Source organism: Somniosus microcephalus, chromosome 31 (genome assembly GCF_052327205.1).
Source record: "Somniosus microcephalus isolate GS21.2 chromosome 31, FLI_Smic_1.0, whole genome shotgun sequence".
NCBI classification, from domain to species: domain Eukaryota; kingdom Metazoa; phylum Chordata; class Chondrichthyes; order Squaliformes; family Somniosidae; genus Somniosus; species Somniosus microcephalus.
Window position 1 is genome coordinate 31,823,424 of NC_141017.1, and position 13,168 is coordinate 31,836,591.

Below are 13,168 nucleotides of genomic sequence, written 5' to 3' on the forward strand. Positions count from 1 at the left end.
TGGTTAAACCCCCCCACCCCCCCTCACCATAACCGGGACGTCACGCCAGACCTTCTGGGCACGTGGGGCGCCCAAGAGTAAATGAGGTGCCTTGCCTGACCCCTCAAACTCTGGCGCAGTTGTGAGTCCCAGAATAGAGGACAGTGGAATTCAGGGAGGCGGGGGGTCCCGATATTTCCGGAGACTCCCGTCACCGGAATGGCTGCGTGACTTCCAACGTTTTGTTCCCCCGCGCGGGAAGGTGCCCGCTGGAAGCAGCGCTGGGAGCAATCCGTCTGCCGCAGCGACCCGGTGTCCCGTGTGGCATAGCTCCTGCCAAGGGTCACTACCATCGTGCGTCTGCCAGTGAATGGATCGCTCAACCATTGGCGGCCGTGCCTTCAGCTGCCTGGGCCCTAAGCTCTGGAATTCCCTCCCTAAACCGCTCCACCTTCTTTAAGAGGCTCCTTAAAACCTCCCTCTTTGGCCAAGCTTTTGGTCACCTGCCCTAATTTATCCTCATGTGGATCGGTGTCAATTTTTTTATCTTAAAATACTCCTGTGCAGCGCCTTGGGACGTTTTACTACGTTAAAGGCGCTATATAGATACAAGTTGTTGTTGTTGTGGTTGATGATGGTTCGTGCCGACCAGTTTGAATCCCAAGTCCGTGTTGCGCTAATTGATCCCAGTCTAGAAGGCTTTAGGGGTGCAACAATTGGTCCCAGCACCCTTTAGCTGGGGGCGGGGGCGGTGGGGAATATCAGCCAATGGTCCTGAGGATTATTCGGTGACAGCCCCACCCCGCCCGTGTGGGTTTTGACCGAGAACAGGAGTGGATTGAGGTGTGATGCCCACCCTGCCCTCACCCAAGGTGAATGACCTATCTGACACTGGCCAAGGCGCACATGATTGTCTACTCGGGTGAGATACTGGGGGACAGTTGGAGCCCTACAGAAATGTACTCCAGCGAGGAGTCAACACACATGAGGAGGGACACTGCGGTCCCGATCTCTCCAGGTTGGCCAGTGTCCCCATGCGGGGACTCGCTAGTAATGGGGCCGCCGGACGGTGACAAGAAGCAGGAATGCTGACCGATCTCACCGCCCCACCCCACCACCACCCCAGGAATGCCGAGCATCTCGATTGCCATTCCTGGCCGAGGTCGAAGGTTCAAACTTGAGACCACCCGAGTCTGCATGGGTCAGTTTTTGCATCATGTGACGCATTTGGCCACTGGGCCCAGTAGGGAAGACCATCTACTGAACCTTGGCCCAGAACTTCCAGAGGAGGAGAGAAACATTGCAACAACAACACAAAAAAAAACCAGACTGAAGAAACCATCTCACGAGACCGGGGAGGGGGGCGGGGGCACATGCTGACCTTTGCGGTTGTAGCAGTCCTCAGCGAAGCAACTGTGGGGTCTCGGAGTGCGCGGGCCCACGCCCTTCTTTGGTGGCAGGATGCGGGTGGGCGTCACCCGGCCGCAGCAGACGTAGCAGGGAGCCGGCAGCCCCATCTGCCCAAATCCCCTAAACGAGAAAGGGAAAGCGAAGTGAAAAACACTGCAATCTGCCGGAGACGTCGGTGTGGGCGCAACCTCAATGGGTCAGTCAGCGCAGGAGGGGCTCGTGGGTCAGTGTCTGTCAATGATAGTACGAGAGTTCCATGTCTCTCAGTGATGGGACAGGAGCTCCATGTCTCTCAGGGATGGGACAGGAGCTCCATGTGTCTCAGTGATGGGACAGGAGCTCCATGTGTCTCTCAGTAATGGGACAGGAGCTCCATGTGTCTCTCAGTGATGGGACAGGAGCTCCATGTGTCTCAGTGATGGGACAGGAGCTCCATGTCTCTCAGTGATGGGACAGGAGCTCCATGTGTCTCAGTGATGGGACAGGAGCTCCATGTGTCTCAGTGATGGGACAGGAGCTCCATGTCTCTCAGTGATGGGACAGGAGCTCCATGTGTCTCGGTGATGGGACAGGAGCTCCATGTCTCTCAGTGATGGGACAGGAGCTCCATGTCTCTCAGTGATGGGACAGGAGTTCCATGTGTCTCTCAGTGATGGGACAGGAGCTCCATGTCTCTCAGTGATGGGACAGGAGCTCCATGTGTCTCTCAGTGATGGGACAGGAGCTCCATGTCTCTCAGTGATGGGACAGGAGCTCCATGTGTCTCAGTGATGGGACAGGAGCTCCAGGTGTCTCTCAGTGATGGTACTAATGAATTACCCTTCTTTTAAAACTGCATGTGAATGAATCTGACTGACGACACTCCTGCCCACATTACCCGAAGATGTTGCCACATTCCTGGCAGTGAAATTCCGCGTAACCCCAAGTTTTATCAGCCGGCACTGGGTCATACTTCATCTTGCACCTCCGACACCTCGAGACCTGCCGAGAGACAGAGGTCCCATGTCAGCACACTCAATATGCAACTACAATGCGTAACACGCAGGGCATGAGGAGTCCCCCATTCCGCAATAGGGGAATCTCTGGACTGTAAACTCCCTCCCCGATTCCCACTCTGCTACAGGCACTATGGTCAGTAGTGGACAATCCCGAGCACGTGGCTTTGGTCGGAGGCTCACATTTTAATGCCCTTCACAGGTGCTGCATTAATTCTGTCCTCCCCCATTTACAGGGGCTCTCTCCCAATTCCCCCATTTACTGGTGCTCTCTCCCAATTCCCCCATTTACTGGTGCTCTCTCCCAATTCCCCCATTTACTGGTGCTCTCTCCCGATTCCCCCATTTACTGGTGCTCTCTCCCGATTCCCCCATTTACTGGTGCTCTCTCCCGATTCCCCCATTCACTGGTGCTCTCTCCCAATTCCCTCATTTACTGGCGCTCTCTCCCGATTCCCCCATTTACTGGTGCTGTCTCCCAATTCCCCCATTTACTGGCGCTCTCTCCCAATTCCCCCATTTACTGGCGCTCTCTCCCAATTCCCCCATTTACTGGCGCTCTCTCCCGATTCCCCCATTTACTGGCGCTCTCTCCCGATTCCCCCATTTACTGGCGCTCTCTCCCGATTCCCCCATTTACTGGTGCTGTCTCCCGATTCCCCCATTTACTGGTGCTCTCTCCCGATTCCCCCATTTACTGGTGCTCTCTCCCGATTCCCCCATTTACTGGTGCTCTCTCCCGATTCCCCCATTTACTGGTGCTCTCTCCCGATTCCCCCATTTACTGGGGCTCTCCCCCGATTCCCCCATTTACTGGTGCTCTCTCCCGATTCCCCCATTTACTGGTGCTCTCTCCCGATTCCCCCATTTACTGGTGCTCTCTCCCGATTCCCCCATTTACTGGGGCTCTCTCCCGATTCCCCCATTTACTGGTGCTCTCTCCCCCGATTCCCCCATTTACTGGTGCTCTCTCCCGATTCCCCCATTTACTGGTGCTCTCTCCCGATTCCCCCATTTACTGGGGCTCTCTCCCGATTCCCCCATTTACTGGGGCTCTCTCCCGATTCCCCCATTTACTGGTGCTCTCTCCCGATTTCCCCATTTACTGGTGCTCTCCCCCGATTCCCCCATTTACTGGGGCTCTCTCCCGTTTCCCCCATTTACTGGTGCTCTCTCCCGATTCCCCCATTTACTGGTGCTCTCTCCCGATTCCCCCATTTACTGGTGCTCTCTCCCGTTTCCCCCATTTACTGGTGCTCTCTCCCGATTGCCCCATTTACTGGTGCTCTCTCCCGATTGCCCCATTTACTGGTGCTCTCTCCCGATTCCCTCATTTACTGGTGCTCTCTCTCCCGATTCCCCCATTTACTGGTGCTCTCTCTCCCGATTCCCCCATTTACTGGTGCTCTCTCCCGATTCCCCCATTTACTGGTGCTCTCTCCCGATTCCCCCATTTACTGGTGCTCTCTCCCGATTCCCCCATTTACTGGTGCTCTCTCCCGATTCCCTCATTTACTGGTGCTCTCTCTCCCGATTCCCCCATTTACTGGTGCTGTCTCCCGATTCCCCCATTTACTGGTGCTCTCTCCCGATTCCCCCATTTACTGGTGCTCTCTCCCGATTCCCCCATTTACTGGTGCTCTCTCCCGATTCCCTCATTTACTGGTGCTCTCTCCCGATTCCCCCATTTACTGGTGCTCTCTCCCGATTCCCCCATTTACTGGTGCTCTCTCCCAATTCCCCCATTTACTGGTGCTCTCCCCCGATTCCCTCATTTACTGGGGCTCTCTCCCAATTCCCTCATTTACTGGGGCTCTCTCCCAATTCCCTCATTTACTGGGCTCTCTCCCGATTCCCCCATTTACTGGTGCTCTCCCCCGATTCCCCCATTTACTGGGGCTCTCTCCCAATTCCCCCATTTACTGGTGCTCTCTCCCGATTCCCTCATTTACTGGGGCTCTCTCCCAATTCCCCCATTTACTGGTGCTCTCTCCCGATTCCCCCATTTACTGGTGCTCTCTCCCGATTCCCCCATTTACTGGTGCTCTCCCCCGATTCCCTCATTTACTGGTGCTCTCTCCCGATTCCCCCATTTACTGGTGCTCTCTCCCGATTCCCTCATTTACTGGTGCTCTCTCCCGATTCCCTCATTTACTGGTGCTCTCTCCCGATTCCCCCATTTACTGGTGCTGTCTCCCAATTCCCCCATTTACTGGTGCTCTCTCCCGATTCCCCCATTTACTGGTGCTCTCTCCCAATTCCCTCATTTACTGGTGCTCTCTCCCGATTCCCCCATTTACTGGTGCTCTCTCCCGATTCCCCCATTTACTGGTGCTCTCTCCCGATTCCCCCATTTACTGGTGCTCTCTCCCGATTCCCCCATTTACTGGTGCTCTCTCCCGATTCCCCCATTTACTGGTGCTCTCTCCCGATTCCCTCATTTACTGGTGCTCTCTCCCGATTCCCTCATTTACTGGTGCTCTCTCCCAATTCCCTCATTTACTGGTGCTCTCTCCCAATTCCCCCATTTACTGGGCTCTCCCGATTCCCCCATTTACTGGTGCTCTCTCCCAATTCCCCCATTTACTGGGCCCTCCCCCAATTCCCCTAACAAAGTTAACTAAAGAAGAAACAGACCAGGAAAAACAGCTACTTTATTCACTATTTAACTGGATGTTCTCTAACGGCACCACCCCCACCCCCCAACCCACCCCCAACCAATTTTTGCCCATCCCGTGACGGAGGCACTGGCTCACGAAGAGGTACGGCCATCGTCCATCATGTGCAAACCCAAGCAGTGTCAGCAGGCTGACCGACTAGGAGGGACACTGTGGTCCCGATCTCTCCAGGTTGGCCAATGTTCCCCACGTGGGGACTCGCTAGTAATGGGGCCGCCGGACGGTGATCAGAAGCAGGAATGCTGACCGATCTCACCCCGACCCTCCCCCCCCACAACCCCCACCCTGGGAATGCCGAGCATCTCGATCGCCATTCCTGGCTGAGGTCGAAGGTTCAAACCTGAGACCGCCCGAGTCTGCATGGGTCAGTTTTTGCATCATGTGCCGCACTTGCCCACTGGGCCCAGTAGGGAAGACCATCTACCGAACCTTGACCCAGGATTTACAGAGACAGACGACAGGAAATCCGATGGCCCCCTACCTGCTTTCTTTCAGGCACTCTCCTCCACCAGTAGCTATCGCATTGCTTGCATGCAAACAGTCTCTCCTCCCACGGGATCAGCTTTGCGTTGGCCAAGTTAAACAGTTGCAAATTCTTCTCTGTCAACTTTGACGCCAGTTTCTTGAGGTAAGGAAGAGTGGCGGGGAGGGGAGGGGTGCGGGCGGGTGGAGAAAGAAAACATGAAAGATTTTTTTTAGAAAGTCCCATTTCCCAGCGGGTCCCTGCCCGACCGTTGCTTCATCTCGATTCTCCTCAGCTCAAGATCTTCTTGACCTCCCCCGATTGGGACTTCCCCGGCGGAATTACTCCACCACCGCGGTCAGTTCTCGCAGGAGGCCACACTCCCGCGGTGCGATTGGGCCCGGCAAAATCTCTCTCTGCCAATTTACCTTTCTTGCCCCACCATCTAGGTGCCCAGTCGAGAGCCCATGACCACAGAAAGTTGCCGAACCCAAACAGCAATCGAGACTGGGGGCTTGAGACTTGGGCCTGCTGACTGGGACTTCATAGACTTTATTTCTCCTCCGCCCAACCTTAGGGCCCCTTCCCCCGTGACTATCACTCTTTATTTCCTATTATTTGATCTCCACATACTGACCAAGGCAAGCAAGACAAGTGACAAACCTGCCAATGCCACGGGGGGGGGGGGGGGGGGCGGACGCAAGTGCGAATAGTCCCTGAGCTGGGTGACACTCTCTCTCATTTTCACTCTGCCCACCTGGGAAAGCACCTGGCTTCCGCTCAGAGATATCCAGGATTGGGAAACTCCTCACGGGACTGAACTCCCACTGAGCGCTGATCTCGGTGCACCGATAAAGGCATTTGTGTAAAATTCCAAGGATAAAATCCTGAGCTGTACAAGCCCATTTCTTCGGCAGCACCTCCCAAACCCGCGACCTCTTCCACCTAGAAGGACAAGGGCAGCAGGCGCATGGGAACACCACCACTTCCAAGTTCCCCTCCAAGTCACACACACCATCCTGACTTGGAAATATATTGGCCGTTCCTTCATCGTCGCTGGGTCAAAATCCTGGAACTCCCTCCCTAACAGCACTGTGGGAGTACCATCACCACACGGGACTGCAGCGGTTCAAGAAGGCGGCTCACCACCACCTTCTCAAGGGCAACTAGGGATGGGCAATAAATGCTGGGCCTGCCAGCGACACCCACATCCCGAGAATGAATTTTAAAAATCTTTACGTGCTGAAAACAGCGGTCAGTGAAGATTCACCCAGCCACCCGACCCTGGGAAATAACTGTGAGCGGGAAATGGACACAGATTTCCAAGCTACAGTGTGTCCATTGGAAGTCTAGCAAGATAGTAAGACTATAAGAACATAAGAAATAGGAGCAGGAGTAGGCCAATCAGCCCCTCGAGCCTGCTCCGCCATTCAATAAGATCATGGCTGATCTGATCCTAACCGCCAATCCACTATCACAGAACCATCTCCTGAATCTAACAGAATTAGACACACGAAATAGGAGCAGGATCAGGCTACACGGCCCCTGGGCTCGCTCCGCTACCCACAGGGCCATGACCGATCCGAACCTAGACTCATGTCCAAATTCCTGCCCGCTCCCCGTAACCCTTAATTCCCTTTACTTCTAGGAAACTGTCTATTTCTGTTTTAAATTTATGTAATGATGTAACTTCTACAGCTTTTTGGGGCAGCATATTCCATGGACCTACCACCCTCTGAGTGAAGTAGTTCCTCCTCATCTCAGTTTTGAAAGAGCAGCCCCTTATTCTAAGACTATGCCCCCTAGTTCTAGTTTCACCCATCATCGGGAACATCTTCCCTGCATCCACCCGATCCAACCCCTTCACAATCTTATATGTTTCAATAAGATCGCCTCTCATTCTTCTGAACTCCAATGAGTAGAGTCCCAATCTACTCACCCTCTCCTCATATGTCCATCTCCTCATCCCCGGGATTAACCGAGTGAACCTTCTTTGTACTGACTCAAGAGCAAGTATGTCCTTTCTTAAGTATGGACACCAAAACTGTACGCAATATTCCAGGTGCGGTCTCACCAATACCTTGTACAACTGAAGCAATACCTCCCTATTTTTATATTCTATCCCCCTAGCAATGAAAGCCAACATTCCATTGGCCTTCTTAATCACTTACTGCACCTGCATACTAACCTTTTGAGTTTCGTGCACCAGGACCCCCAGATCCCTTTGTACTTCAGTACTTTGCAGTTTCTTGCCATTAAGATAATAACTTGCTCTACGATTTTTCCTGCCAAAGTGCATAACCTCACACTTTCCAGTATTGTATTCCATCTGCCAAATCTCTGCCCACTTACTTAGCCTGTCTATGTCCCCTTGAAGGTTTTTTATGTCCTCCTCACTCACTACTTTCCCCCCCATCTTAGTATCATCTGCAAACTTTGATATGTTACACTCGGTCCCCTCCTCCAAATCGTTAATATAGATTGTAAAGAGTTGGGGACCCAGCACTGACCCCTGCGGAACACCACTAGTTACTGATTGCCAGTCTGAGAATGAACCATTTATCCCAACTCTCTGCCTTCTGTTAGATAGCCAATCCTCTATCCATGCCAGAATATTACTCCCAATCCCGTGATTTTTTATCTTAAGCAATAATCTTTTGTGTGGCACCTTGTCAAATGCCTTTTGGAAGTCTAAATACACTACGTCCACTGGTTCCCCTTTATCCACCCTATACGTTACTTCCTCAAAGAACTCCAGCAAATTTGTCAAACATGACTTCCCCTTCATAAAACCATGCTGACTTTGTCCTATTAAATTATGATTATCCAAATGTCCTGTTACTGTCTCCTTAATAATGGACTCCAAAATTTTACCTACTACAGATGTTAGGCTAACCGGTCTATAGTTTCCAGCCTTCTGTCTACTGCCCTTTTTAAATAAGGGTGTTACATTAGCAGTTTTCCAGTCTGCCGGGACCATTGCCGAGTCCAGGGAGTTTTGGAAAATTATTACCAATGCATCCACAATCCCTACCGCCACTTCCTTCAAGACCCTAGGATGTAAGCCATCAGGTCCAGGTGATTTATCCGCCTTGAGTCCCATTATTTTACCGAGTACCACTTCCTTAGTGATTTTGATCGTGTTTAGCTCCTCCCCCCCTTTAGCCCCCTGTTTGTCCAGTGTTGGGATATTCTTAGTGTCTTCTACTGTAAAGACTGATGTAAAATATTCATTCAGTGTTTTTGCCATCTCCATATTTCCCACCATTAATTTCCCGGTCTCATCCTCTAAGGGACCAACATTTACTTTAGCCACCCTTTTTCTTTTTATATAACTATAAAAACTCTTACTATCTGTTTTTATATTTTTTGCTAATTTACTTTCATAATCTATCTTCCCTTTCTTAATCAATCCTTTTGTTATTTTTTGCTGTCTTTTAAAGTTTTCCCAATCCTCTATCCTCCCACTAGATTTGGCTACCTTATATGCCCTTGTTTTTAGTCGAATACTATCCTTAATTTCTTTACTTAGCCACGGATGGCTGTCTTTTCTTTTACACCCTTTTCTTCTCAGTGGAATATATATTTTTTGGAAGTTGTAAAATAACTCCTTAAATGTACACCACTGATCATGTATCGTCTTACCCTTTAATCTATTTTCCCAATCCACTCTACTCAATTCCGCTCTCATACCTTCATAGTCTCCTTTATTCAAGCTTAGCACGCTTGTTTGAGATCCAACCTTCTCACCCTCTAATTGAATATGGAATTCAACCATGTTATGGTCACTCATTCCAAGGGGATCCTTTACTAGGACATTTTTAATTAATCCTGTCTCGTTACACAGGACCAGATCTAAGGTTGCCTGCCCCCTGGTCGGTTCAGTTACATACTGCTCAAGAAACCCATCCCTAATACACTCAATGAACTCATCCTCAAGGCAGCCCTGCCCAATTTGATTTGTCCAATTAATATGATAGTTAAAATCCCCCATAATTATAGATGTTCCCTTATTACAAGCCTCAACTATTTCCTGATTGATACTCCGTCCAACAGAGTTGCCACAGTTCGGAGGCCTATAGACTACGCCCACTAGTGTTTTTTTCCCCTTATTATTCCTTACCTCCACCCAAACTGTTTCATTGTCCTGATCTTTTGACCCAATATCATTTCTCTGTATTACAGTGATTCCTTCCTTTATTAACATAGCCACCCCACCTCCCCTTCCTTCCTGCCTGTCCTTCCTGATCGTTAAATAACCTGGTATGTTTAATTCCCAGGCATTGTCACCCTGCAGCCATGTTTCTGTAATGGCCACAAGATCATACCCATATGTAGTTATTTGTGCCATTAACTCATCTATTTTGTTACGAATGCTACGTGCATTCAGATAGAGAACTTTCAAAGATGTTTTGTGACACTTAGTTCCTGCTTTTGCCCTTTTTATTACTTTACCTTTTACTCCATACCTTCTGCCCCTTCCTGACACGCTCTGGTTTTTAATTTCCCCACTGCTACCTAAGTCTATGACCTTCTCTGTTGTCATTTTTATTATTTGCTCTCTAGGAACCTCCCCACTAGTTAGTTTAAAGCCCTCTCTACAGCCCTAGTTATATGATCCGCCAGGACTCTAGTCCCAGCACTGGCCAAGTGAAGCCCGTCCCAACAGAACAGCTCCCTCCTGCCCCAGTACTGGTGCCAGTGTCCCAGGAAGCAAAACCCATTTCTCCCACACCAGTCTTTGAGCCACGCATTTAACTCTCTATGTAGAGACTCTCTGCCAGTCTAGGGGTGTGTGCATAGAGAAAATCTGTCTCAACAGTTGAGACACATGGGAGAGACTCAGGCCAATGATCTGCCCTAGCTGCATTGCCATGAACTCATTGAACAGTTTAGCCAGGAACTGACTGAATGCACTCCACAAATTCAGCCAGTGAGCATTGCTCGTCACTGGGACCGGACCTCAGCCACGTGAAGCGAGCGGTCAGCCCACCGTCTGTAACACCAGCCACCCCATCGTGTCGGACGTGCTCTTACCTTGATGTCGGGATCCTCCTTAATTGGCACTTTCGCACTCTGAAACGAGAGGAGATGCGATCAACCAACATTAACCAGCGCCACCTCATGGTGAAACCGGCCACCTACACGTCGGCCTCTGCCTCGTGGTCGCCAACTCTGATTGGACATATTCCTGGAGGTGTTGTCACATGATCTCCAACTGCCCCGCCCCCCCACTCCCACCATTGGTCGGCCAACACGTCCATCCTCGTGACACACCGCCTTCCCACAGCCAATCGGAAAGCCAATAGCCTCTTCATTACCCAATTGGATGAAGCTTGATTGTCAGTCAAACACCATTGTCTCCAATATTTTTTATAACTCGTAAACAAAAGTGTTGAAAGAAAATTTAAAATAAACACACGATTCTTTCAACACCCCGATGATTTTTCTCCCGGGTGTTGCTCGCCGCCGTGTCCGTCCTGGAGATTAACCTTCAATTCCTGGGGACTCCAGGCCAATCCTGGGGGGTTGGAGACCCCCCTACCTCTGCCAATCATGCCCTCCAGTCAACGGGTAAGAGATTCGCCAGAACGGCCTCAGGGTGACTCGCTGCTGAACCTCTCTCTCTCTGGGCCAGTGGGGAATTATCGGGATTGGGCTTACGGCCTATCCCACGTACAGCACTGGCCAATCGCTCTGCATGCAACTTCCTGACATGAACCAGTCATTCACGAAAGAAAGACTTATGAAATAATACTGAGCGGCCTGCGGGTGGCGCTGTCCAGGGAGAGTATAAATACTCGGGCACGGGCCCAGCTTGGGCAGGACATTCTTAACAGGGACTAGTGAAGGACACAACTAGACCTCCATGTTATAAAACAGTTGATGAAAGTTTTGTTTAACGCTTAGACCAAGTGCCTAGTAGTTTTCTTACGTCACTTCCGTTTAAGGCTCTTGGCACCAACAACAGGCACAGCATCCCTCTGGAGTCCTGCTCTCTTTCTCCAAACCAACCGCTGTTGACTAAGTAAGGAATAACCTGTTATTGATCAAATGGCCTCTGCTGTATGAGAGATTCAGGGTGTCGGCTCTCTCGATCACTGGGCCTCTTCGCAGAAGAACGTAAGATAAGCTGTGTGCGGAAAAAGCCCTTCAACACCCACTGTAGTTACTCTAACTCTCCCAAATCCAGTTAGGACAGGCTTGAAGATCCACCATCTTTCCAACGATAAGAATCTGTACATTGACGCAAGAAAACTACCAGGCACTTGGTCTAAGCGTTAAACAAAGCTTTAATCAACTGTTTTACAACATGGAGGTCTAGTTGTGTCCTTCACTAGTTCCTGTTAAGAATGTCCTGCGCAAGCTGAGCCTGTGCCCGAGTATTTATACTCTCCCTGGACAGCGCCACCCGTAGGCCGCTCAGTATTATTTCATAAGTCTTTCTTTCATGAATGATTGATTCATGTCATACATTTTATATTGTTTTATAGGAATGTGTAGGTATACCGGGGAACGTAATCATTTTAAAATGCCACGTTCTGGGGATGAACCCACAACCCTGTCTGATATGCAATAACCTGCTTCAAAAGGCATTGGCTCCCTTCTGGTTACCTAGAGTGCGTTAGAAGTATTGGAAGATACGAAGCTCACCCGGGGGGGTGGGTGGAGATAATTGGCATTGATCACTGGGCTCTCAGTTGCCTATATTTACCGTCCACTGCAGTGGCCCCAGACCTCCGAAAGGTTGGTTGCAGACTTGACTGCTGTCCCTTTGGACTGAGGGATCAAGTGAACAGAAGGAATAGGAGCAGGAGTCGGCCATTCGGCCCCTCGAGCATGCTCCGCCATTCAATAAGATCATGGCTGATCTTCGACCTCAACTCCACTTTCCCGCACTATCCCCAATATCCCTTGATTCCTCTGGAGTCCAAAAATCTATCGCTCTCAGCTGTAGGATCCGTTCCTCCCCCCAACGGTAAAAATTGGACTATGAAATATAAAAACCCAGAACTGCAAAAAAGGGCTCGGCAATAAAGGGTTAATTCAAACATTGCAGCCGAAACTACGACTGGATCACAGACAATCTAAAATACGAAGGCTTCTGAACAAGAACATTCGCTTATTCATTTACCTTAAGGGGTTACATTGTTCACCTTAGACCTTGGCCCCCGAATAACTAGTTTCAGTGCAGGCCTAGACAATGGGCCGGGCCTCGAACCTTTTGAATACGAATGCTAACAGAGACCAACAACTTCGCACATGCAGTCACTTTGGGAGGGTTGCATTGTCAGAAAGTTATTGCAAATCAATGGACAATTCGCACATTTTGAAACGAATCGTACGCTCAGAAGGGGGCCAGGAAATACTGCAAGTTGGTTTTGGTTTAAAGTAAGATCACTTCGAAGACAGTGGTGTGGGAAGCCGACGGCAGAACAGCGAACAGGAAGATTCGGGCCGACAATCAACTCCAAGAGACGGCCGATCGGGAGCGGTGATTGTATGTTTCAGTCAAATCATAGAGGGGGCTTTTTATGATTGAGTCTGAGTGAGTTTGTGAGTTTCAGTCAGATCACAATAAGGGCTTTGTGATCGAGTCTGGGTAACTTTATATGTAACAGTCAAATCGCGGACGGGTTTAA

General features: G+C 50.3%; 1 protein-coding gene across 1 annotated transcript in view; it reads right to left on the reverse strand.

Annotated features, from left to right (window-relative positions):
- Positions 1-13,168, reverse strand: part of LOC147097709 (shiftless antiviral inhibitor of ribosomal frameshifting protein homolog) — a 36,732-nt gene that overhangs the window by 6,721 nt on the left and 16,843 nt on the right. Inside the window, exons 5-8 of the mRNA XM_085971739.1 lie at positions 10,563-10,601; positions 5,544-5,684; positions 2,267-2,370; positions 1,361-1,509 (exon numbers count right to left, since the gene is read on the reverse strand). Coding sequence (XP_085827865.1) covers positions 1,361-1,509; positions 2,267-2,370; positions 5,544-5,684; positions 10,563-10,601 — 433 coding nt within the window. The remainder of the gene's footprint in view (positions 1-1,360; positions 1,510-2,266; positions 2,371-5,543; positions 5,685-10,562; positions 10,602-13,168) is intronic.